This window comes from Centroberyx gerrardi, chromosome 12 (assembly GCF_048128805.1).
Source record: "Centroberyx gerrardi isolate f3 chromosome 12, fCenGer3.hap1.cur.20231027, whole genome shotgun sequence".
Taxonomy (NCBI): Eukaryota; Metazoa; Chordata; class Actinopteri; order Beryciformes; family Berycidae; genus Centroberyx; species Centroberyx gerrardi.
In genome coordinates, this window is record NC_136008.1 from 1,866,596 (window position 1) to 1,891,035 (window position 24,440).

Consider the following 24,440-nt stretch of genomic DNA (forward strand, 5'->3'; position numbering starts at 1 on the left):
TTTTTAAGAAGTGAAAGCTAGCTTAGCGTTAGTTACATGCTAGCTGCCTAACAAGCCGTCTAAATTACAACAAAGCCGAGACAGCTAGCATGGTGACGCTAACCAAGCTGAATACTTACAAACCAAAGTACAAAGCTCACTGCTACAACTTAACATCTAATGTTACTGCTAGCATCGGCCTAAACTTAGCAAAGCTTACTATGCTAATGTTACGTCCTTAACAAAGGACTAAGCCCACTAACACTGAAGAAGTCCAACAACCAATATGCAAAACCTAAAACAAACAATGTAATGTTGTAAAATAACACAACTTACCTCATTAGGAAACCAGCAGCCTGTGGCACCAGATATAGTTAGCGTCTGTAGGAAACTTTGGAGAAATGAGCAAGAATTTGAAAGTATACAATAACAACCATTAGCCTTTATGCACGGTTTGTCCTAAAGGGCTTCTGTAGCCCAGCAGGTTTGCTGTGTGTGTTTACAAATGTGTTGCGTTTCTGTCGCCCTCTAGTGGTCAGAAAAAATCGCTTAATGTAGCTTTAATTAAAATCTTTTACGCAAAACACAGCAGTGTGACATTTTCACTAAATAACACTAGAAGAAAGTTGCATACCTCAGTTCAAACGTTTCAAAGTTTCAGCGTAAATTCTCACTAGGTCCAAGTTGACACGTTACTGAAATTTTAACGGTTGCACCAAATGAAATAGTTCCAATGTAGACAGAAGTTACAAATGAAAACTGACACCGACCCCCTACTAAGCTAGAGTCTTCTGTAAAATAGCTGTTAGCTTGGAGCATTGATTTGATAGACCCAAGAACCAGAGGAACAAATACAGAGCGGTTTATGTCGGCAACATGAAATTAAATCGCTGAACTGATAAGAACCAAACTTCAAGTTTTACTACTTACAATAAAATAACATTTTTCATTTTTTCACCGTGTTATAGTGAGATTAGGTATAACTAGCTTTCACCCTGTTTCACCACTAGATGCCACTATTGTTTCAGTGGTAGGATCTAGTTAGATGTGGCTGTAGTGGGTATGGGAGGCAAACTACAAATGTGTCTTCATACTGTGCTAGATAATGCTAGATGATGTTTGGTAATGTTAAATTAGTTTCTTCTTCCTCTCTTTAGCTATTGCACAAGTTAGTTAATATTAACCGAAGCTACCTGGGAAGGAGAAATTTATTTTGGCTCACACATCGGCTGCAGGAGGTGAAAACGTCACTGTGACAGGGTTTTGGTTAGTAGTCGCTTTATGCTCTACTAGTCAAATGTCAAACTAACTGCACACTGCATGCACATTCAGCTGGTGCAACAGGCTGCAGACAACTTTAATGTTCTATTAGCCAGCCAAACGCCTCCATAAGCAATCAGAGAAATGTGAAATGGAAAAATCTTCCAATGCAACTGTAGTGAAAACAAGCATCATCAGGAGCGTCAGCTGGTCTGTAAAGGCCGTTCAGACATGGCAGTTCAACAAGGACCGGATGAAAATCCTACAGGCTCTGAGACACCATGAGCTCATGGAGACGCTTGTCCGTCTGGCAAACATAAAAAGGGGTTTGTCTCAAAGTGCTGTACAGAGCAACAAGGGACATGAATCGTGCTGTAGAGCTGTGGAGTCAGCAGTGAGGTCAGAGGCCTGTGGAGTCCCTCAGGTCTGGATCTGGAGATCTGGCTGGTCTGGTGAACGGTTTGGCTGCTGGGGGAACTTCCATGGAAATTCTGGAGAACAGCTGATTCCCACTAAGTGGGAAAAACACATTAGTGTGTGTGTGTGTGTGTGGGTGTTCGCATGTCTGTGCCTCTGTGGGGTTCTTGGATAAAAAGAGAACAGAGAAAAAGAGAGAAAGATTGATGTCGATGAAAACGACATTTCTGTTTCGCATTAAGCCTTTCTCCTGTTTCGCAGTTTGTTGCAGAGCGAGCTGCCCCTTCAAAACATTTGGAAACATTTTGGAACTTCTAAAATCTGTTGGCATGGCGGCCAACAAACCAATGGGGATTATCAGCACAGTGTGGGCGTGTCTTTGACCAATCAGATTGCTTGATCATGTTCTAGTTCTGATGGTTACAATGCATTCATATATGCTTATAGTGTTCCCTATGGTGTTTTATAATGACTTATGTGCAATACTAATAATAAAAGTTAAGGGGCAACAGAAAAGAAACCATATCATTGTGATCACATTTGGAGAGTTGGAGATGTGTCCTGGACTAAGCACTGAGCCCTCACGGACCTCACTGACGTCACCTGTGTGCAGCTGTAGTGCCTGAGTGGAGAAATCCTGAGGCTGGAAATGGTTCATGAGGAATGGGACAGCACTTTGTGGCATCACCTGTTGCCTTGACGACGGCAGACCTCACTATCTCCCGTTAATTAATCAGTTTGTAATTTACTCTTTGCTTGTGTTTTTGTCTAAACAGCATTATTACCCTGAATTGTGTTTTTTTTTATTTATTTATTTTTTTATTGATACATTGATATTAACGTCACAAACGCTATGAATTGTGGGCAAGTTCCTCAGAAAAGTCTGCCGACGTGGACTCGGAGAGAAAAGTCCGCATCAGAGCCTCGCGCGCTTGCTGGTTTTTCACTGGGACCTAAACGCCATAAAAGCTGGCGAACTTATCGTTAACGCGCCTCAAAGTCCGTGAGGCAGTGAGTGCGGACACTGGGATCGGGCCTATGAGTCTGACCCTGTCCCTGTCGTCTGTGTAGGGACCGAGAGGGGACGGAGGTGAACCTGGACCCAGAGGAACCATCGGCCTGCCTGGACCTCAGGTCAGTACAACCTCAACACTCACTGCTCTGCACGAGACTCTGACTGACTTGAACTTCTTAGTTTTTCTTGCTTCTATCTTGGCCAGCGTGTGTTTTAGGGTTCTGGAAAGCTGAAGGTCGAAGAGTTCTGATCCCTCACTGCTAAAATGTCATCCTGTATCCAGACTTATTAAGCTTATTTCAGGTTTTTTTCAGTGAAATCATCTTAATGCACCGGCAGATAATTTTAATTTAAATTTGACTTTTTTCCCCAGGAGAATGTCACTGTTTCATCAGGACATTTTCTTGGTAAAAGTGAAATTGTCTTGGAGAAAGATTCTTGTTTCCAGGTTTTCTTCATTGTTTTATGATGATTCCTTGAAAGAAGTCATATTGGCATGAATCAAGTGAAATTTATTGAAACCAGCAAGATTATCTGCCAGTGCAGTGAGAGAATTTGACTAAAAATATCATGAAATAAGCTTGATAGGTCTGGAAACAAGATAAAATCACCGGACAGCTTGTCATTTTTTGCAGTGTTCAATTCAAGTGAAAACATGAAAATCAGAAAGGGAAGAAATTCAGCTGCTCTTGGAGGCTGATGGATGCTCTTTGAAAAACTTCTATTGATGCAGTAAAAACCAACGCATTTCGGCAACATGCCTTCATCAGGGTTACATGGAAAAAGAACAGTGGAGCTTAAATACCTGTCTGAAGAGGCTCCACAGGTGAATCAGCCTCCAAGAGTAGCTGCTTTTTTTTCCTTTTTTCAGTTATTTCTTGTTCATGCACCTTGGTTTAAAGACAAAGTTGCCGCAGTTTTTTTTCTCTAAAACATGAAAATTACAAGGTTATCACATGACAACGGCAGTACAAGAAATATGACTCCCAGTGACATCTCCAGCATTTAAAAAATAAAGTGAGAGCTTGTTTCACTGATAGAAAGTGCAACATTAAACCAAATGATGGTACTTTTTAAAGGATAGCGGGGAACTGAATTTCTCGATTGACTAAATGAGAACAGGACTGGATTCTTCATATTCTAGCGATATTGAATGATGAATTTCACGTGATCAGTTTTCTCCCAAAATGAATATATAGACAATAAAACAGGACATGAAGTCTACCTGTGTGAAGTGACACACAGCCTTTTTTTGTGAGCAAAATTGAGTTCTCCACATATTCCTGATCTTTGAATGTTACTTGATGCTTGTTTTGTAGTCATTTTGTTTTCTTTGTAAAAGAACTGTTTGGGGTTAAACATTTAAAAAAAAAAAAAGACAGAAAGTCCATCACAGTTTTGTCAGCTGGAATGTGGGAGATGTGCTGCTCAGTATCTCAGAGCTTCACTCCCAGACTGAACCCTGTAACTGCCTTCAGTAAATATTGATGCATTTTCTGTATTTCTGGACTGATATCCACGGCTGGAAACGCTCCCAGGTCTGCCGATATTTTGCTCTGCTCCGCTAACGTGTGTGAAGTGTTTGCAAATTTGCGGTTGTCATAAGTTTGACGCCTTAACCACAACATGTCAGAAAATCTTGGCGGTTCTGACAGCTGAAGTCAACTGAAGTCTGGGAGTCTTCTGTTGCTTCCAGGTTTGAATTATCAGGGATGAGTCAGAAAGGATTCTCAGTAACTCTTATTCAGTAATAACTGTTATAAAAAAAAAAATGAGTGAACTGGTCAGCAGGTCGGACACAGCAGCATCAGAAAGTCACTCCTGTACGTTAAGTCAAGTTTGTAGACATTATTGAGGTTATTTGTATGAATTCTAGGTGGTTCTGATTATAGTTGTTTTATAGTTATTGAGTCCAATCCATATGGTGTTTGGATCCACTCATCATTATTTATGAGTCCAACATGGAGGTTGAAATATTGTCAGGGACAAATCAGTGTCAGTCATCTGGAGGCGATAACTCAGGGACTCAACGATGATTGTTGATTTTTTAATAGCTAAAAAGTTTCATTCCAAAAGACTCATTTGGGAAAGAAATATTCCCCAATGTAAACAGATAACATGATTTTGAAACACTTCATTTACAAAATCTAGAAAATACAACTAATTAGGTCATAAAATATGGTGATTTTGCTTTCAGGCCAGCAGTCGTTCATTTATTTTCAGGTTGACATTTTGTCCCTTTTATCTCATCTGCGCAAATTAGTATTTTTTTTCTTCTATTTTTCTTCTTTTCTAAGATTTTTTCAGTTGGTGGCGATCTGATTTTGGATCAAAACAGCTGGTTGTGTTTATGGTTATAATTACGGTGTTTTGTTCTGCTCCATTTACCCGCTGGCCACGCCAAGCCACCGCCATTATTTATGAGTAGAGCGAGGAAATCATTAACTGTACTGGGTGTCATTTATAAAAACATGCTGGGATGACATCATCAACTCAAATGGTTAATTTCTCGTAATGTGCTCCCTAAACTGCCTACCAACTGGCAAACCAACTTCCATTCAAATGCACATAAACAGCTCCGTGATCACAGTGTGGCTGTCTGCAGTTAAACAACGCCTCGGCACAGCAGCCACAGCAGAGAAAACATCGTTACATCATCACACTCTGGACCTGGACTGAGGAACGTTTCCTCCAGTCCGGCTTCTGTGAAGACTGCTGCAGTTTGATGTGAATTTCTCCCTGTGAGCAGAACGACTTTATCTGCCGAATGCAGAAAACGTACAGGGATTTGCCTCAGGGACATCAGTGCAGACATTTTGACAACAGACACAGTAGTACAGGACAACAGGACATCTGTCTTCGTCGGCGGGGAAACATGCTGATCACAAGCGACAGCATCATGTGACATTTTAGCTACCTGTCTCATTTTTACCCATCAGTCTGTCAGAGTGAAATTCCTACTGTGGTCTAATGAGTGTAAACAGATGAGAGAGCATGGTGGACCTGGTGTGACTGTCCTGGTTTTGCAGGGCGGACCTGGACCAGCAGGAAACCAAGGATCACCTGGACGCCGCGGACCTAACGGACCGAAGGTGTGTGACATCACTTCCTGTACATCATTAGTGGTCCAACGTATATGTCGCTATTCTTTTTTTTTTAGATTAAATTAGATTAGATAGAATAGAACTAGACTACATTAGATTAGATTGATTAGATAGACTAGAGTTGTTGTTTGTTTGTTGTTGTCTGATGTGTTGTTGTTGTTGTTGTTGAAGGGCCAACCTGGAGATCCAGGCACTCAGGGAGTTCCAGGATCGCTGGGACCAAGAGGCCTGCCGGTACGGAGCTGTGTGTGTGTGTGTGTGTGTGTGTGTGTGTGTGTGTGCATGTGTGCGTGCGTGTGTGTGGACAGTATGAAACGTTAAAGAATTCCAGATTTAAGGCACAATCCCAGTCATTTTTACCGAACCTCTCAGGCTCATTCAGCTCCAAACAGCAGGAGAAACCAAACCAAAGCAAAGCAAAGCAAGACGCTTCCTCCAGCTGTAGTCCATGAAATGAAACGGAAATTAAAACTTGATTTAACACAGTTACAGTTTTAAATTGCTGCTCTCTTCTTTACTGGAAGTAACTTAGACAGAGTTTGTTCCAGAATATTTACTGTGAAAAACAACTAAGACGAAGGAAAAATATCAAATATCTCCTAACGTAATAAAAGCTGGAAAACAATCTACAGTGATGGAAAACTGAGCAGAAACTCCAAATCACACTGGAACTATCCTTTAAAGATATCTGCTGTGCATGTGTGTGTGTGTGTGTGTGTGTGTGTGTGTGTATCACTCTCTAACTGTCTACCTGCTGTCTGCTCTGATCCAGGGTCAGGATGGGAGAGACGGTTACGGACCTGCTGGACCCACAGGAGTCAAGGTAGGAACCAGATCTGATCAATTAAAGCTCTGCGTTTCATTTTTACCTATCAATATATCCTTTTAAAATTAATATTTCTACCTCGGTCTAATGAATAACCAATGAGAGCCTGGTGCAGACGATCGGTCTCCACTATCTTACACCAGTAGTATTGTTAGTTCTATGTTCCTTCACATTAAGACTACATTTCCCATAAGCCCTGTTGCTTCCTGCTATTTTGTAGATGAGAAATAGTAGTAATAATCAGAAGTATTTCCCCAATTTTTGCATTTCCCCAAGGGGATCAATAAAGTGCTATCTTATCTTATCTCATCTTATCTTAGTAATAATAAGTGATTAATACATTGTAGTAATAACTGTATCTTCTATATTACAATGTAACGTTATAATTTACCACTTGTATTATTTCCTTACTGTTTATTCTCATGGAAACCTTTAATCCTCTTTACTTGCTGTGATAATTCCTTCTCATCTGATTGTTTTTCCTCTGCAGGGAGATCCTGGTTTCCCTGGTTACCCTGGTTTACAGGTGAATTCATTTGTTTCCATTGAGACAAAATTAATTAACTCTGAGTGTCTGTTACATATTAAACAAACTACATTAGATATTAATGGTTAAAAAAAACAAAAAATCAGAAATCTGATATCCAGTATCTGCTGCTTCAGTGTGGTCTAAATGAATTTGGATGTTGACACGATTTCAAAACATTTTGGCTCTTTTGTTACTTCGGATGCCAAAGGACACAGAGAGGCTGAGGTTAAAGGTCAGACAGGCAGATTCAGTGTCAGGCTCCGCTTTTACATTTTAGAGGCATTTCACTTTCACTTTCAGCTAACATCTAACATCCACTTAGCCAGAGAGACTTCGGATGAGGGAAACCACAGAATACACTTCAGTTCCCAGATCGCCGATATTATAAGCAACCAATAATCAAGGTCAAAGGTCAGAGGTCAGAGGTCACAGCCCGCTGATAATACTCCTGTGATCCCAGAATGATTGTGTAAGAGAGAAGTGCAAGGAAAAGAAATAAAAGAAATAAAAGATAAGGATAAGAGAGTTTAGTTTAACCGCTTATCTCATTAAATATACAGTATATGTTATTACACTTACATAACATGGGTCCCTTTGGGTTTCAGAAGTATTTACACAGCAGAAGATTAAATATGGCAGACGGGTTTAGTATTTTTTTAAACTTTCCCAGCATGACCTCACAAATACGATCAGACTCTGAGAGTATGTGACGGCTTTATAAACAGGCTGCAGCAGCTGTTTCTCCTCATTTATGTTACTATGATACATACATGACACATACATGACACATACATGACACATGCTGCACACCAGAGTCAATCAGTCTCATAGGAAAACACTGGAATGTAAAGACTGCAGGATATCAAAATTGTAATAATGTTTTTAGTAGAGCTACAACTAACGATTATTTTCATTATCAAATGACCTATCTATTATTTTTATTTTTTAGATGAATGGATTAATCATTTAGTCTATAAAATGTCAAAAATAATAACAGATGTCCATCACAGTTCAGAGGCCAAAGTGATTCTTCAGATTTCTTCCTCAGTCTGACCAGCAGCCAGAAAACACAAAGGATTTATTTATTAAAGAGATGAAACAGAGAAAAGCAGCAAATCTTAACATTTGTGAAGCTGCAACCAGCAAATGTTTGGTATACTGATAAATAAGAAATAATTAATCGATTATCAGAATTATAATCGATTTTCAGTTAATCGACTAATCTTTTCAGCACTAGATTTTAGGTCATTGCATTGTATCAGAAGTGAGTGTATAATATGAATTATTAGTGACATAATAAAATGACTACTTCACTTCTCTAACAGTCTAAGAGTCGGTATCATTTTTTAAATCTCCTCTTAAAACAAACTTTCATCTTAAGGCTTTTATAACCTTTGATTTTCATTCATGTTTCATCCCTGTTGCCTTGTCTGCTATGTAAATGCTTTTGGAGCCCTGAGATGAGGGACTGTGTACAAAAACAACACAAGTATTTATTTTTTTTAATTGTTTGTCTGATAAGGAAATACTGAACACTAGAAATGAAAGCTGAGTGTCTTCTTTAGCGATAAAGTTTGATATTTTGTCATCCAAAGAAAAAAGAATGCAGATCCAAAACATGAAACAAGAAATGTGTCGCAGTCCAAATAGTTGTGAATCTTCCTGTAAGATTAAGTCAAGCATGTTTGGTGACTTGTTTACATGTTTACTTCACTAGTATTATATTTATTTTGTGTGTTTTTTCTTGTGTCCAGGGAGAGATCGGCCTGGAGGGAACCAAAGGATTTCCAGGCCCCAAAGGAAACCTGGGCAGAGGGGTGAGTGACGCGCCTGTGTGTGTGTGTGTGTGTGTGTGTGTGTGTGTGAAAGAGAGTGTCTTTATTGATTTTACTGTATTTCTGCTTTATCAATGACTTCTTTGTTGATGTGACGGTGCAGGGGAACTCAGGCAGGCCGGGTGAATCAGGCGTTGGCGGAGACTCAGGACCACCAGGACACAGGGTGAGGAGACAGAAACACTAACGCCGTCCAGAGAGCGGAAATCTGGGACATTTCCTGGACAGTGCCAACCGGGGACAAAGCACCAAGTTCCAGGGACCAGTCTGGTCATCCTAACCAATGTCAATGTTAACATGGGACTACTAGCCACTGCTAACGCTAGCTGCTATTAGATACGTTAGCTAGTGTGCTAATCAGATGTGTTAACAACAAGACAGTGATGGTTAGCTGACCAGATACTATGGTTAGCTAGCTAACAAGCTGACATTATCTAAACACTAAATCAATCAGATGGATCAGTGATGAAATGATCAGTTCAGTCAGAAACAGACAGAAATTAACCGTCTGTTCAATTCTGTTGAGACATTTAGAAACACAACCAGCTGTTCACAGAGCTGAGGACCTCCAACATGGCCGCCAGAGGGGTTAGGGTTACATCATCTGAAAGCGCTCCATAGAGTATCTCAGTGCTACATGATGATGATGTCTGAGGTTTGTGATATCTGTCTTTTCTCCATCCAGGGCCCCAGAGGTCCTCCAGGAGTTAGAGACAAGACTGTAAGTAAACTGTAAACTCACTCCATGTACCAATGCAGAATGCAGAGGGGGGGACTCAAGTCACATGACTTGGACTTGAGTCAGACTCGAGTCACAGTTTGAATTGCTTGAGGCTTGACTTGATGCATGAAGAGAAGACTTGAGCCTTGACTTGACTTGGGTTCTGGTGACTTGGGACTTGACTCTGACTTGTACTTTGATGACTTGAAAAGGTTTCTAAAGTCTTGACTTGAGATCTTGTGTTTGTGTAAATGACTTAGATTGAAAGTGATGAGATTTGTTCCAGCGGACGACTGAATTTAAATTCTGTTTTCTGAATTTGTATGGAATGATTGAATTTATTGAAGTTGAAACTGATTCTAGAAATCTAACTCATGATGCTCTTACCAAGTTTTTATCCTATTAAAACCATATTGCATTGAAAAGTCCTAGATATTTAGTTTTCTTTAAGATATTAAATTGATACTGGACTCTTGATTTGTTCTGACTTGACTTGCTGTTCTACATTTAGACTTGAGACTTGTGCCTCAAGACTTGAGACTGACTTGGGACTTGAGCAAAGTTGACTTGGTCACACCTCTGGCAGAATGAAATATGACATTGCACAGGATGACAGGATGACATCTTTCTCTCGTCTCAGGAATGCGAGCTGATCACCTACATCAGAGACAACTGTGGTAAGTGACGCAGAAACACCTGAGAAACGTGTTTACACCGACCGTTTGGCAGGAAGCTCTTTGATCAGCTGTTTTGTGAGAAGAAGAAGAAGAAGAAGAAGACAGGTAGCAGTTTTACCTCTGTGTGTGTCCGGTATTTATTCAGTTCACTACTTACCTATTTCCCCATGGGGATCAGTAAAGTTGCATATTATCTTACAGTGAATGGTAATGCTTAAGCACAGTGTGTATGTTTAGTGGATGGAACTGGTTAGCATTGCATCATCTTAAAAGCACAGTAGAAATCAAAATAACGAACACGCAGCGGTCAAACTCAGTGATGTAGTGGTCAATATAAAAATGAGTAAACTACAACCTACAGTTGGTGATCATTGAGGAGAAAACAACCACCAATGTAGACAAAAATCAATCATATTTTCAGAAAAAAGTATGACCCAATGATCATACAGTTTCCATCAGTTTGATACTACAAGTTACTAAGATTTATTTCAGCCTAAAAATCCTTGTAGGTTTACAATCCACTGCCTCCCTGCTACCAATCTTCTCATCCTCTCACACAACAAGCTTCATCAAAGAGCTTGTTCACCAAGAAGCCTGTGAATTCTGTCAATGCCCTGGCAAACTGTATTAATGATTCCAATTAAACTCTAAATGATGTTATTTTCTCCCCCAAACAGCATGCTCCCAAGGTACGTATCTCCGTGTTGTGTTTGTCAGGACGGTGCAGTAAGTACAATATGAGACTTCTGGGTTTTATTCTCGAGACTCTGTTAGTGGGATCGAACCAGATGTTAAGAAAGCTAGTTTTTCACTCTCTTCAGTTTACTTTCTTTGGCTCACTGACATCATTATTTATGTCTCAAGTCATTCACTGATTATAGATGAAGCCTGGCAGCTACACGACATTCTGCCACAGTGTTTAAAAGAGAAATTAATGGGGACAAACAACTGTTAGCTATTAATGTCTGTTGTTTATTTATGTTCTGTAGCAGGAGTAAAATGTTATGAGGCTGTGTTGATAATTTAGACTCTGATTTACTGCCATTTACCAGTATAGTAAACTAGACTAGAGTAATAAAAGTAATTTAGAGCAACTGTAGTCCAAACGCAATTATCACAGAAATACAATGAAATGCAACAAGGCTGGGATTATGTGTTACAAGTTGAATTCCTAAGGGTTTTGAGTAAATATTACAATTGACGACTTTACTTGTCTTAATCTGTCCAAATACATTTGGCATCCCACAATGGGGGATTGTGAACAAAAAGGGTTGTAGGTCATTATATACTCGGCCATTAAAATCCCTGCAAATTAAACCTGCATTGTAACTTTAAATCATCACAGTGTTTGTTCCCATCAGAAGTAATGGGAACACAGAGGCAAAACATCAAACAATGTGTTGTAGTCCAGTTACTTTTTTAACTTTCAGATTAATTGGAAGATTCCTTAACAAGATCTATAATGCTAATTAACTTTATTTATAGAGCACTTCTCGAAAAGAGAGGACAGAGGAAAGCATAAAATGAACACAAAAAGTGATTAGACCAAAAAAAAAAAAAAATGTAAGGTAGGAATATGAGAGGGTGACAGCTCTCTAGGGTCAAGAATAGAAAGACAGGAGATATGACACATAACTTATAAAATAACAAATAAAACATTACAAGAGGAATAAAGTAGAACATGATACAAAATCCTGTTCATAAAAGTAAGTTTTGAGGAGTGTTAGAAAAAAAAGATGATACTGATTAATCTGGCTATTATGTAGGCGTTTCACAGGCTACATCTGAACATGGGGAGGGTGTTTTACATGTGTGTGTAAGGGTTTTACTTTCTACCCATCTCCTCCTCTCCACCACACTCGGTGTTATTTCGGCTCCCAGGTCGGACGGAGTGCCCGGCCTATCCCACCGAGCTGGTGTTCGGCCTGGACATGTCGGAAGACGTGACGCCAGCCGCGTTCGAGAGGATGCGCTCCGCCCTCCTCTCCCTGCTGGAGGACGTCTCCATCGCCGAGAGCAACTGTCCGACGGGCGCCCGCGTCGCCGTGGTGGGATACAGCACGTACACCAAGTACTTGATCCGTTTCCACGACTACCACCGCAAGAATCAGCTGATCGAAGCCGTCAAGAACATCGCTCCGGAGCGCACGGGTAGCCGGCGCCACCTGGGGGCGGCAATGCGCTACGTGGCCCAGAACGTCTTCAAGCGCGTTCGTCAGGGAGTGAGGATGAGGAAGGTGGCCGTCTTCCTCGCCGCCGGGCCGTCCCAGGACACCACGGACATCGTTACCGCGGTGATGGAGTACCGGGCCCTGAACATCGTCCCGGCTGTCATCTCTCTGCGGAACATTCCCGCTGTTCTGCAGGCGTTTGAGGTAGGATCGGTTTGCCAACAGAGTTCATTAGCTGCGTCCCATTTACGCTCCGTCCGTGTCCACAGGAAGTCTCCGTCCAAACCGGATGTTGTAGTTCCAACACTTCAAAGAGTCGGCCCAGAGCAAGCAATCACTCAGACCCACATATGACCCTCAACTCTACGCAGCATCTAGATCACATTGTTTGCCATTTTAGAAGTGTCAGGACAGTGGGAACGTGCCCAAGGTATCTCAATTCATGATGAAAGAGATTCTCGTATTCCACAAATCTATTTTCCCCACCGCAGTGCAAACTTTTGCGTACAACTCTCCAAACCTTTCCAGCCCCCAGCAGGAAAGTTATGTCCAATCACTGAATTGTCCTGGTCTCCGCCTTCGCATCCCACAACCTCCCAAATCTCATGCCAAGTCACATCAGTATCACATCAACATTTTCCACTCCAGATTTCTCAGATCCAGGCCAGTAGGGGTGTTTTTTCAGTGCAGACTTGATCTGTAGACTTCACTCTTGATATGAGAAGCTCCAACGAATGAACTTCCTGCTGTCTTGCACCCAACTTGCTCACCAAACAAACCAAGGGTCACTTGCAATGACGATGCTAAGAACGTCATCAGGTGTACATCTGGGTCGAGGTGTTTAGGGCGTGATTCAGGCTCGAGACACTTACTGACGAATAGCACCAGCATGAATCAGTACTGTGTGATTACAGTAAAGACAAACAAAGCTCTTCAGGTCTCATTACAGTCTGACAAACAGACGTGAAGGTAGAAGCCAAGGGATTATTGCTAATGCTTCAACAGTACAACAGTGCAAACCAGGCGTAGTCTTTGCTCATTCCTTGGTGAAAGCAGGACAACACGTGCCAAAAGACGAACGTCCATGCTGAACATCTGACCAGCTCCTTTTTCAGCTTCTAAACACGTGGCAGGGAACAGCAGCGGTACGACCGAAGGACTAGGAGGAGGTTTGACTGCTTGGCCCATGACTTCATTTCAACTCCTTGTGCGCTTATTCTCTCACTTTTTAGTTAAGAGATGTAGTGTCTGTTGCCAAGAACATGTCTTCAGTACTAAGAAAGCGCAGCCATATTTGAAGAAAGATAGTTGAAGGTGCTTCAAAGGCATCAACTGCATCAGCATCTCAGATAACAAGTGAAAGAAAGATCAAGCCTTGAGACAAATGAGACGTGGACTGTATCAGTATCAGGAAGGTTTTCCTTACTGTGGCTGCATGTCATGTTACCGACTCTCTCCACAAGTCAGATGAAATCCCACTGAGAATGACTCGGTGAGCATTTTACTTTTGGCAAGCAGATATTGAGCTGTGAATAATGACATCTGCTGTTTCGTCTCAGGCTGATGACACAGGGAACTCCATCTTCTTGGTGCTGGGGAGGTCGCAGGACCTGGCTACTGAACTGAGGAAGGTCAAGCACTGTGCAATCTGCTACGGTAAGCAGCGAGGATCACTAGGTTCTCCTTCTAGGATTAATATTTCTGATAAACCAATGCAGTAATATTTCTGGAAAGGCTTACATAAATTTACATAGGGACAGCAAACTTTGGTATTCCTTTGGTATTCCTACTTTAATTTACTACTTTCCTATTTTCATTTCTTTCAGTATCTCCATTTTTTGAAAATTCATTCCTTGTTTTTGTGTTTAAGATTTGTAAGCTGCATTGGCACAGTGACAAGATTGCTTTTTAGATTTATATCGCAAATGTGTGCAAAAGTGTAGGTGGAGTAAAACTATGGAGATGTAAAGATGGCAAGGCAGGTTAGGTAAATACATTCAATACTCAACACATTTTAAGGCAACGTACAATAATATGAGTTGCCTTAAAATTCAAGTCCATTCATGATCATTACACATAAATACAGATCAGAATTTATAACCTGGTACCACTGAAGTCTTGTTCCAGTTTTTACCCAGTAGCAGGATGTTGGAAGGTAATGCTGCTGTGTTTCAGACCCCTGCAGGCCTCTAGAGGAGTGTGCGAGCGTCCAGGAGGTCCCGGGGCCCCAGGTGGTGGATGTGGACTTGGCCCTGGTGGTGGACGGCTCCAGGGAGATTCAGGCTGACCAGTTCACCGGTGTCCAGGAGCTGCTGGGCTCTGTGGTGGAGCAGCTGGCCGTGAGCCAGCAGCCCCGCCGGGCCGACAACCGGGCCCGGGTGGCCGTGGTCCAGCAGAGCGGCTCCCTGTACGGTCAGACCGCGCAGGCCAGCCAGGCCGCCAAGCTGGAGTTTGGCCTACAGGCCTACCAGAACCACAACCTGATGAAGACGCACCTGGTCCGGAACATGCAGCAGCAGGGCGGCTCCTCTGCGCTGGGACACACCCTGGAGTTCGCCCTCAACCAGGTGCTCCTCAAGGCCAGCCGGCCCAGGAAGAGCAAGGTGCTGCTGGTCGTGGTCGGCGCCGAGACGGCCTACTGGGACCAGGCCAAGCTGCACTACATCTCCCAGCAGGCCAAGTGCCAGGGGGTGGCGCTCTTCGTGGTGGCCGTTGGCGAGAACTACAACCGAACGCAGGTGGAGGAGCTGGCCAGTCTGCCTCTACAGCAGCATCTGATCTATGTTGGCCAGCTGAAGGCCGCGGAGCAAGGCTACGCCCAGCGCTTCCTCAGAGTCTTCCTCTCCGTCCTCAAACGTAAGAACAGACTCACACACACAGCAGGGCTTTTACATGAAATTAGGTCAGAGTTTATCGTCAGCTGTCTCCAAAATGTATGTTGCATCTCAAGCCATCATTCAATTAACACCCAGGAAAATAAAGGAGAAACATGTAAAGAGTTCTGGTACAGCTGTTAATTTCATCACATTGTGTCTAAGCATGGACTTCACATGGCGAACATGTTCTGTGCTGATTCCAGGTGGAATGAATGATTACCCTCCTGCTTCTCTCAAACTGACCTGCGACCAGCTGGAGAGCCAACAGGGACCGGAGGTGTTCATAGTCGGGTAAGTCACTCTGCCTGCAGTATTGTGCACTGTAATAATCACAACTGTAATAAGTGCTGTAAATTACAAGGAGCAAAACAAACATACTAACGAACCAAACGGCAACTGAGCCTGAGCAGAAACAGCACGACTATAAAGGTAATACTGTCACATCAGTACCGGTCTACATACAAATAATCAGCTTGAAAGTCGACTCATCAGTTCAGCAGCTACAAATTAAAGCCAAATGTCTACATTCCAAATATGGCATCAATCAGACTTATCAAAGGGATTTCAACTGCAGTGTTTTTGCCACTATCAGACATTTTGTTTCCTGAATATCTCTCCTTTGCGGTTCAGCACATCAAAGTTTATCTGGTCCGTGTTTCGCCCATTAATTCTGACAAAGAAGAAGCTCAGATTAGGGAGCGCTGCGTTTGGGTTTATCATGTGAAGATGAAAGCGGTGTTATCGCTTCAGACAAGAGCAGGAACCAGGGAAGTCCTAAAAAACACTTTGATCCATTGACTTGTTCCATGAACAGGATATAAACATAAAAATGATTATGATTGTTAAATAATTCGATTATAAATGTTAAATAATCTTATTTGATTGATAATCTATGAATGTTAAATAGTCATGCCAAAGGTTGTTAAACATTTACCAATACACAGGATTTGATATTGCAATCCTTTGTGCCATAATCCAGGTCAGCATTCACTACCCAAAATTACTACATTATTATTACATTATTAATTACTACATGCACACTAAGTTTATAACTCGTTATTCATCAGCATCAACAGGCTGAAAGGACAGCTGACACTTCTGCCCGCTCAGCAGGTCAGAAACTGAACTGTATCAGAGCTGAGAACAGAGTATCACTGCTCATATGATATATAACTCCAACCTTAATCATAACAGATATTCATACATTATATTTCTTAGTCATAAGATTTTGGCTCCAAATTGATATCTTTTCTTTTCAGCCAGAAATGCTGCAGAATTGCTACTAGCAAACAATATGGCAGCTAGCATGCTACGAACAAACAGAAGCTAACAGCCTAAAGTGGCTGCATGATCTGATTATTACTGTTGAACAATCTGACCGTGAATGTTAAATAATTATAATTGTGGCTTTTAAATAATCTGATTATGACTGTTGAACGATCTGACCATGACTGTTGAATAATCTGGTTGTGGTTGCTAATAATCTGACTGAATGTTGATTAATCTGATTTAATGTTGAATAATGTGGTTCTGACTGCTAAATAATCTGTAGGAAAGCCCTTGTTAAGAGAGTTTAGTTTCTTTGGCTCCTTGTGTTTTAGTTGTCGGTAATTTAGAGGACAATTGGGAGCCTGTTTGCAGTTGCCCACACTATTCATTTGCCCACATTATTTATTATTCTTCAAGATATAGGATGTTTGTTAATGCAATCGTTAATGTTATTGGCAACATCATTGTTTGGATACCAGCTAGTATTACTAGTATTGTACATGTACTTGAGTTTATCGGTATTAGGTCACTGGCCCTTTAAGAGCGTCCGTCCCGGTCTGTTTGCTAGGGAGCTGCATTTACTTTCTTCCGTTTCGGGGAAGTTGTGTGTAAATGACAGATAACCACATTCTTCCCTTGAATAAAGATCCCTAAACTGAAGCTCCTCCTCAGTGATTCTCTGATCGGAATCACACCCCACAGTGTTCACCAGCTCTATTCCGCGCATCCGTAGAGGCCCCCCAAAGACCTCTACTTCATATCAGACTGCAGTAATGTGACTAAATGTTCAATAATGTGGTTGTGTCTGTTTCCAGGCAGGGGGAGGCGGGGGTGGACGAGTTTGCGGAGGTGGAGGGGGAGGAGTTTCAGGAGCAGACGGGCGTGGAGACGCAGACCGGCGTGGAGACGCCGACCGGCGTGGAGACGCCGACCGGAGTGGAGATGCCGACCGGCGTGGAGACGCTGACCGGCGTGGAGACGCCGACCGGCCAGCTGGACATCATCCACACTTTGTCCACAGGGGACGGACAGAGTTTCCCCCCTCGACCCAACCTGAACGGTAGTGTTCACTCCGCTCCCAAACACACACACACACACACACAGTCAGTACGCTGCTCGTCAGACCTGGAGCGAAAAGTAAGGTTTGTTTTATCCTCTTGAGGTGCCAGACGGGTGGGGTTTGCATCACAGGAAAGTACAATGAGTTCCAGATCACAAAAAAGAATTGGAGTCAATCTTTCTGTAATTTATCACTTAGACTAAACTGTCCTGATGTGGTAAACTCCACCCATCTGGTACTCCAGGCAGGTTGAAACAAACACTAAGAATTATTTGATGCTACCGTTTCCTCCAGGTCTGCAGCTTGTACTCTGAAGCAGTTTGCCTCGCTCAGGAGCCCAAGGACTGCGGAGAATATCGGACATAAAATATGAATTTAAGGCAGAAAGCAAAAGAGCAAATAAAATAAAGATGGAGCGAAGGCACGCACCAAGGTTACGGAAAACTGTAGATTTGATGCACAATTAATCAGTTCATTAATTCATTTTTCATGCATTATGAAAAATTAAAAAGAAGTGAAACTCATTTAATAAGTTGATGATTTGTGCTACGAACCTACAGTTTTTACAGACTTCACTTTCAGCTTTGCACAGGACACTCTGACCAGTTAGCTGCTGCATGGCTGGACGCATGCTGGGTTTATTTATCTCACCTGCACTGACTGTTGATTGCATCTCTCCTTCATATGTTATTTATGTCACTATATTTTATTTATGACTGTGTTGTTAAATCGCTCTGCTTCTACATTTTATCACACTGCAAATGAACTAAACTTAGATTGTGTTAGAAACACGTTCCTGCCTGTAGCTTCTAGTCGAGGCATGAGTAGGACAGTAGTTCAGTTAGACCTTATCAACCTGCATGTGTTCTCCTGCAGCAGAGGCTCTCGTGTGTTTTCATGTCACGGATTCAAATTGGATTCAGATTAAACCACGGATCCCCATTTGATCAGATTGAGCCCCAGAGACCCAAACGGGAAGGTTTCAGTCGTTGATCTGACGGTGTGTTCACACTGAGCGTCCGTCCGCTCCTCTCCTCTCCTCCGAGCCGAGCGACCGGGGGAACTCAGCTGAGGCGTCTCCACGGCTGAACTTTTCACCGTCACCCTCCGTCAACAGCCAATCAGATTTCTGCGCTTCCTTGTTTCCCTACGGATGTGATTTAGTTTCACGAACTGCTTTAGAATTGGAGAAGTTGATTCACTTGGAAAACAACCCCATTTTATAACTGTTGTATCCTATTAATGACGCAATTATTTTGAAAATGTCCGTAAGAACACACTTTAGAAGAAGTGAAATTAGCTACTGAGACCAAAACCTCGTCAAAAAAATGTATTGCCATTATATTTTTATCAGAAGTTGGTTGTGGTCCGTTGACTTCATGGAGTTGGGAGGTTTGGAGTCTTTTTGGAGCCGGACTCTAGCGGACGTTAGAGGAATCGCCGCCTGCCGCCTCTTCCTTATTGGCTTCAGAATACTTCCCCGTGGTTTTGGCTGCTTGGTTCAAATCTGTAGCTGCAGACCGCTGCATAAAAGCAGTTGAAGCCTCTGGAGTAGAGCGACACATCGATCAAGCTGCATGCAGTGTGAACACACCGTTATTAATTCTCTAATTGGGATCATTTTTAGTGAATTAAAGAAAAGTTACATGAAACTATTCCCTGTTGCTGGGACCCCGGACTCCTCTAGAGCCCGCTGTGAGAGCCGCTGCTGTAGGACGATCAGTGTGTCTGCTGTTGTAAATGTGTGTGTTCTGCTTTCAGCCCAGTGTCAGCTGGATGCCGATACTGGGACCCAGTGTGCAGACTATGTCCAACGATGGTTCTTTGACAGAGCCATCGGTGCATGCTCGCCCTTCTGGTATGGCGGCTGCGGCGGTAACGCCAACCGCTTTAACACGGAAAATGAATGTTTCCGGACTTGTCACTCCCATAGTAAGTCCTTCCTGCACACAGACCGAGTACAGAAACCAGCGCAGGCCTCAATCTAGTCCAAGTTTTGGTCTTAATATCGATTTTAAGGCATTAAAACAAATTGAAAAGCTTGAAAGTAGTGGATTCTTAGGAAAGGGATGTGGGGTTTTCTACAAGTCTGCAAGTATTTTTACTGAAGAGAACTGAGATTGGATTAAAAAAGCAAATGGCACATACTGCAACACGAAAATTATTTCATCTACCAAATATTTGAATGTGTTTTCATTCAGCACAAAGTTTTGAGGTTTAATTTTAGAACCATATCAAATTTCAATAATCTAAACCAGCTTTGGTATCAAAAATGAATATGTTTACATGCACACTAATAATTTGACCCGATTAAGGCGATACTCCGACTACTGAAACATGTAAATGCCTTTATCTGATTATCTTAATCGGAGTAAGGTCATAATCAGAGTAATGTAATCTGGTTAACACACAGATTTCTTCTTTTGTCAAATGTCTTTTGTTTTCTTTCCCCAAACTCTCAGTAATCGGAGTATTGAGGTGCGTGTAAACTCACTGTTCAGCGCAATAACAATAATAACAATACTAATAGTAATACTAATAACAGTACTAATACTACTACTTATAATCATAATAATAATTTTATTTCTATAGCACCAATCATACATAGAATGCAACTTAAAGTGCTTCACATAAAATAGATTGATTAAAACAATAAATGGATTGAAACCATTACATTACATTAAAATTTCCATATGCTCCTGGATGATTTGGCGCAGCTGGACGCTTTCACCTCCTCAAAGCTTCTGTCAGTAGCAGTCAGCCGGTCTGTAGCACAGCAGCGACAGACAGAGTCCAGTCAGATGTGATGAGATGCACGCTGCCTGTCAGCTGGGTTCAAACTGTTTAACATCAACAAACTCTTCCAGAGACTCTGGAGACTGGATCTGCAGTCAAATATTTACCAGGACTTCTGCTGTTCAACTGGGTCGGATTAGCTGTAATTTGAGGAATGTCATGCTAATTTTGTTTTGTTGAAAGCCCAAAAATCCAGTATTATTATTATAATTTTAACTGGAGCATGATATTTATGTCTGCACCTACTTAGATCTTAAATTCTTGAGGACTTTCAGATGCCAAATCATTTTTGCAGCTTTCTCCTGTTTCCTGTCCACACTCCACAAGTTGATTTCTCCTTTACCTTCATGTATTTTCATGGTGCGCCTTTTGCTGATGTTTGGATTGTGGAGACATGACTTGTTAAATTTGATGGTAATTGGTGTTCAATTGCTAACTGATCGTACTGAATTCAGTCTGGTGTGAGCTCAGTAAGTGATGTTATAGTTTTATATGTGACCGTCTTCAGTTCACCTCAGGAAACACGAGATTTACACGACTTTACGTTTCTGTGTTGGTGTCGGCCCGGTCGCTCCGCAGCGTCTGTTGATGAAATTAATTCCTCGTGTCTGTCCTGCCGCTAACTGTGTTGTGTCTGACAGAGCCGACCTCGCTGCTGCCGACAGAGCAGGCCGGCGTCCTCACTAAGGGTAAGAACCGCTTCTCCGTCTGGCTCTGGATCGTTTCAACAGCCGCCTTCCACACAACTCTGTATACAAATGAACTGTGGGGAACTCTGAAAGGTCTGTTGAGCTTTGGCAGTAGCTTGGCTTGTGTAGCTGTTGCTCCGGCAGAGGAGATTGGAAACTTATGCAGATGAAACAAAGAAAATAATAAGTTTACCAATAATTGCAAGGAGAGGAAAACACGTGAGAGACTCATTTTTTATATTTATTTATTTATGTTGTCAGAATCTGCTTTGTCAAAGTCCTGTTTCCCACCTTTTTTTCACCCATTTACAATTATTGGTAAACTTATTATTTTCAAACAGACGAGTTACTGACTGCAGATCTGTTCCTGACTGTGAATGTTAAGTTTCACTTTGTTTTCACACCAGAGACTCTGGACTGAGTTCAGTCTGCTGGTCTGCTGTCTGTACATCTCCACATTACAGACAGGATGTGATGTCACATCAGGAGCATTAGAGATCCATTTAGATCCATTTCTATACAGACCAACTTATGATTTTGTGTCTGTATGGAAACACTGCAGCTCACAGTCAAAAACGCCCTCTAGAGGCCATCTGATGAAGCATCATCTCACTAAGAGTTACCTGACTGACTTTCTGACTGACTGACTGACTGACTTTCTGACTGACTGACTGACTGACTGACTGACTGACTGACTGACTGACTGACTGACTGACTGACTGACTGACTGACTGACTGACTGACTGACTGACTGACTGCCTTGTGATGCCCTCAGCTGCGTCGTGGAAAAAAACACAATTCTCCAGTCTCCTCTACCGGAGCAACAGATCACAGAATCACTGATTTTGGGGTTTTATCTTGGAGGAAGAGACACAACCCAAGACACTACCAGAGCTACACAGCTTTAACTTGAAGTGGGTTGTCATGCATTCACTTGTGCCATTTGGGGCCGCCGGTGTGCAAAGTTGTCTACTGCAGCTTTAGTGATTTGGTTTGACATTGTGTACAATAACCATCGATACTGATAAGAGCCTCTGGTCTCCCTCCAGACGCCTGCTTCCTCAGCCAGGAAGTCGGCCTCTGCCAGAACTACACCATGCAGTGGTTCTTCGACACCGAACAGAGTGAATGTTCTCGCTTCTGGTACGGCGGCTGCGGCGGCAACGACAACCGCTTCGGGACGCAGGAGGAGTGCGAGAGCCTCTGTCTGACCAAGAGTCGATGAGGAGGAGGAGGAGGAGGAGCGTCGGAGAGACGCCGCGCAGAGCTCCGCCCGTCGACTCCGGATTCATCAGAGCACAGCACTTCCCTAGTCTTTTTTTGTGGGTTTAGAGGCACTTCAGAAGAATCAGCCGGCCTCTAGATCAGCGGGTTTCAGTTCTGGTCCGTGGAGGCCGACGGTTTCATCCAAAACAAAACACTCCAGCAGCTCCGTTCGCCGGTTACCTCCTCCTCTCTGGTTGCAGGCGCTAATCGGTGAATTCAGCTGCCGCAGTGAAAACCCGGAGACTCTCGGACCTCGATGGCACAGAACTGAAAACCGCCGCTCTACGCAGAACATGTATCAGGAAAACAAGCTGCCTTAGAAAACTATTGACTGTTGAATGTTGATTCCACCTGTAACTGTTCCCGACCCAAGCTCATCAGAGACACTACGAACCCCCAAACTTCAGGTCTGCCTTAGTGAGTCAGAAACATCAGGTGCTGTTGCTGTGAAGCCGGGGGCCAGATGTATAAAAGTTTGCCGAGACTCAACACTAATAAAAGCTTCATACGTACAGAGGTGGAAACGAGAAGAAATCTTCCCGTCAACATTAAATTGTGCTCATGTGAATGAGATTTTTGTCCACACTTGTTAAATTCCCACAATTAACCATAAATGGTTGTTGAAATGACTCACATTTGCCTGTTTTTCCATTTTTTTCATGCTTAATGACAAATAGTGAAAGCAAACAAAACCTGTAGCTCTCAATAAGTGCAACTATGCAGACTGAGATCCATGTAAGTAGAGAAATAGTCAACATTTTGCACATTGTCAGTTCTTGGCATTCAGCTTTGCCACATAATATAATTCAGCTCCTTATTATCACTATCACTGCTATCCTGTGTTTGAACTTGTATTGTGTGTATCAGTTGCGAGGGAAAAACACATTATGGTGTCAGGTGTGTTTGTTCACGCATCCCAAACTGCACAGACAGCGCTGCATCCGTCATTTTTACGAGGGTCCGCTCCCTTTATACATCTGGCCCCAGGTGGAGATGTGCGTATTGGCTCCGACGCCGGACGCACATCAGCGCAGGGAAATGCCGCGGATGCCGGAGCCGCATTCGTAATGCAACTGTTAGTTAGAGGACACCGATATCCCAGATATTCCATCTCAAACAAGCGGACGGGAGAGGAAACACGATTCTAGCTGTTTGGGTTTTACATCGATGCTGCAGGAAGACGGGACAGATCATCGCTTTAGGGGGGGGGGGGGGGCAAGGAGGGGGGGTTTGTTTGAGTGTGTAGATCCTGGAATCTGCAGCATCACAGTTACTCCACAAAGATAAACAGCCGTCTGAAGAGGCTGCAGCTCGCCTCAGGTCTGAGTCTGAGCCTTAAAAGGCCTGGAACTCCTCTCTCTCTCTCTCTCTCTCCCTCCCTCCCTCTGTCTCTCTCTCTCCCTCTCTCCCTCTGTCTCTCTGTCTCTCCCTCTGTCTCTCTCCCTCTCTGTCTCTGTCTCTCCCTCTCTCTCTCCCCCTCTCTCTCTCCCTCTGTCTCCCTCTGTCTCTCTCTCCCTCCCTCTGTCTCTCTCTCTCCCTCTCTCCCTCTGTCTCTCTCTCTCTCTAGCGAGTCGCTCTGTATGTCATCCTCTCTCCCACTTGTTTGGAGATGGAAGATCACTTCGGTGTCCGTGGTTTATCGAACCGACCAATGGTGCTTCTTGGTAAAAAAAAAAATAAAATAAAGAAAACCTTGGAATTCCTCCTGGGCGGTGTGTGCTTGTCTGGCTTGTTTGTCGGGGGTTGGGTCGGCCTGGAGGCGTGACATGTTTATGATACAAAGCTGCGAAAAATAGCGAGCAGCTGGTCTCTTACAGTATTTATAGGGGGATTATGCTAACAAGGCGATGTGAGAAGTGTTTACACACAGGTGGTGCGTCAGGCTGTCATCCAAATTGGTCAGACATTTCTAAATCTCTGTTATTACGAGGAATTAATGACGAGTCCGGA

General features: G+C 42.8%; 1 protein-coding gene across 1 annotated transcript in view; it reads left to right on the forward strand.

Moving 5' to 3' along the window:
• The window catches only part of col6a4a (collagen, type VI, alpha 4a), a 72,833-nt gene extending 48,634 nt beyond the window's left edge, over positions 1 to 24,199 (forward strand). The window contains exons 26-43 of the mRNA XM_071898895.2: positions 2,728 to 2,790; positions 5,701 to 5,763; positions 5,947 to 6,009; positions 6,548 to 6,598; positions 7,092 to 7,127; positions 8,885 to 8,947; positions 9,069 to 9,131; positions 9,651 to 9,686; positions 10,327 to 10,363; positions 11,041 to 11,052; positions 12,245 to 12,738; positions 14,094 to 14,190; positions 14,710 to 15,390; positions 15,614 to 15,701; positions 17,495 to 17,739; positions 19,501 to 19,671; positions 21,177 to 21,224; positions 22,274 to 24,199. Coding sequence (XP_071754996.2) covers positions 2,728 to 2,790; positions 5,701 to 5,763; positions 5,947 to 6,009; positions 6,548 to 6,598; positions 7,092 to 7,127; positions 8,885 to 8,947; positions 9,069 to 9,131; positions 9,651 to 9,686; positions 10,327 to 10,363; positions 11,041 to 11,052; positions 12,245 to 12,738; positions 14,094 to 14,190; positions 14,710 to 15,390; positions 15,614 to 15,701; positions 17,495 to 17,739; positions 19,501 to 19,671; positions 21,177 to 21,224; positions 22,274 to 22,449 — 2,487 coding nt within the window. The 3' untranslated portion in view covers positions 22,450 to 24,199. The remainder of the gene's footprint in view (positions 1 to 2,727; positions 2,791 to 5,700; positions 5,764 to 5,946; positions 6,010 to 6,547; positions 6,599 to 7,091; positions 7,128 to 8,884; positions 8,948 to 9,068; positions 9,132 to 9,650; positions 9,687 to 10,326; positions 10,364 to 11,040; positions 11,053 to 12,244; positions 12,739 to 14,093; positions 14,191 to 14,709; positions 15,391 to 15,613; positions 15,702 to 17,494; positions 17,740 to 19,500; positions 19,672 to 21,176; positions 21,225 to 22,273) is intronic.
• The last annotated feature ends 241 nt before the right edge of the window (positions 24,200 to 24,440 follow it).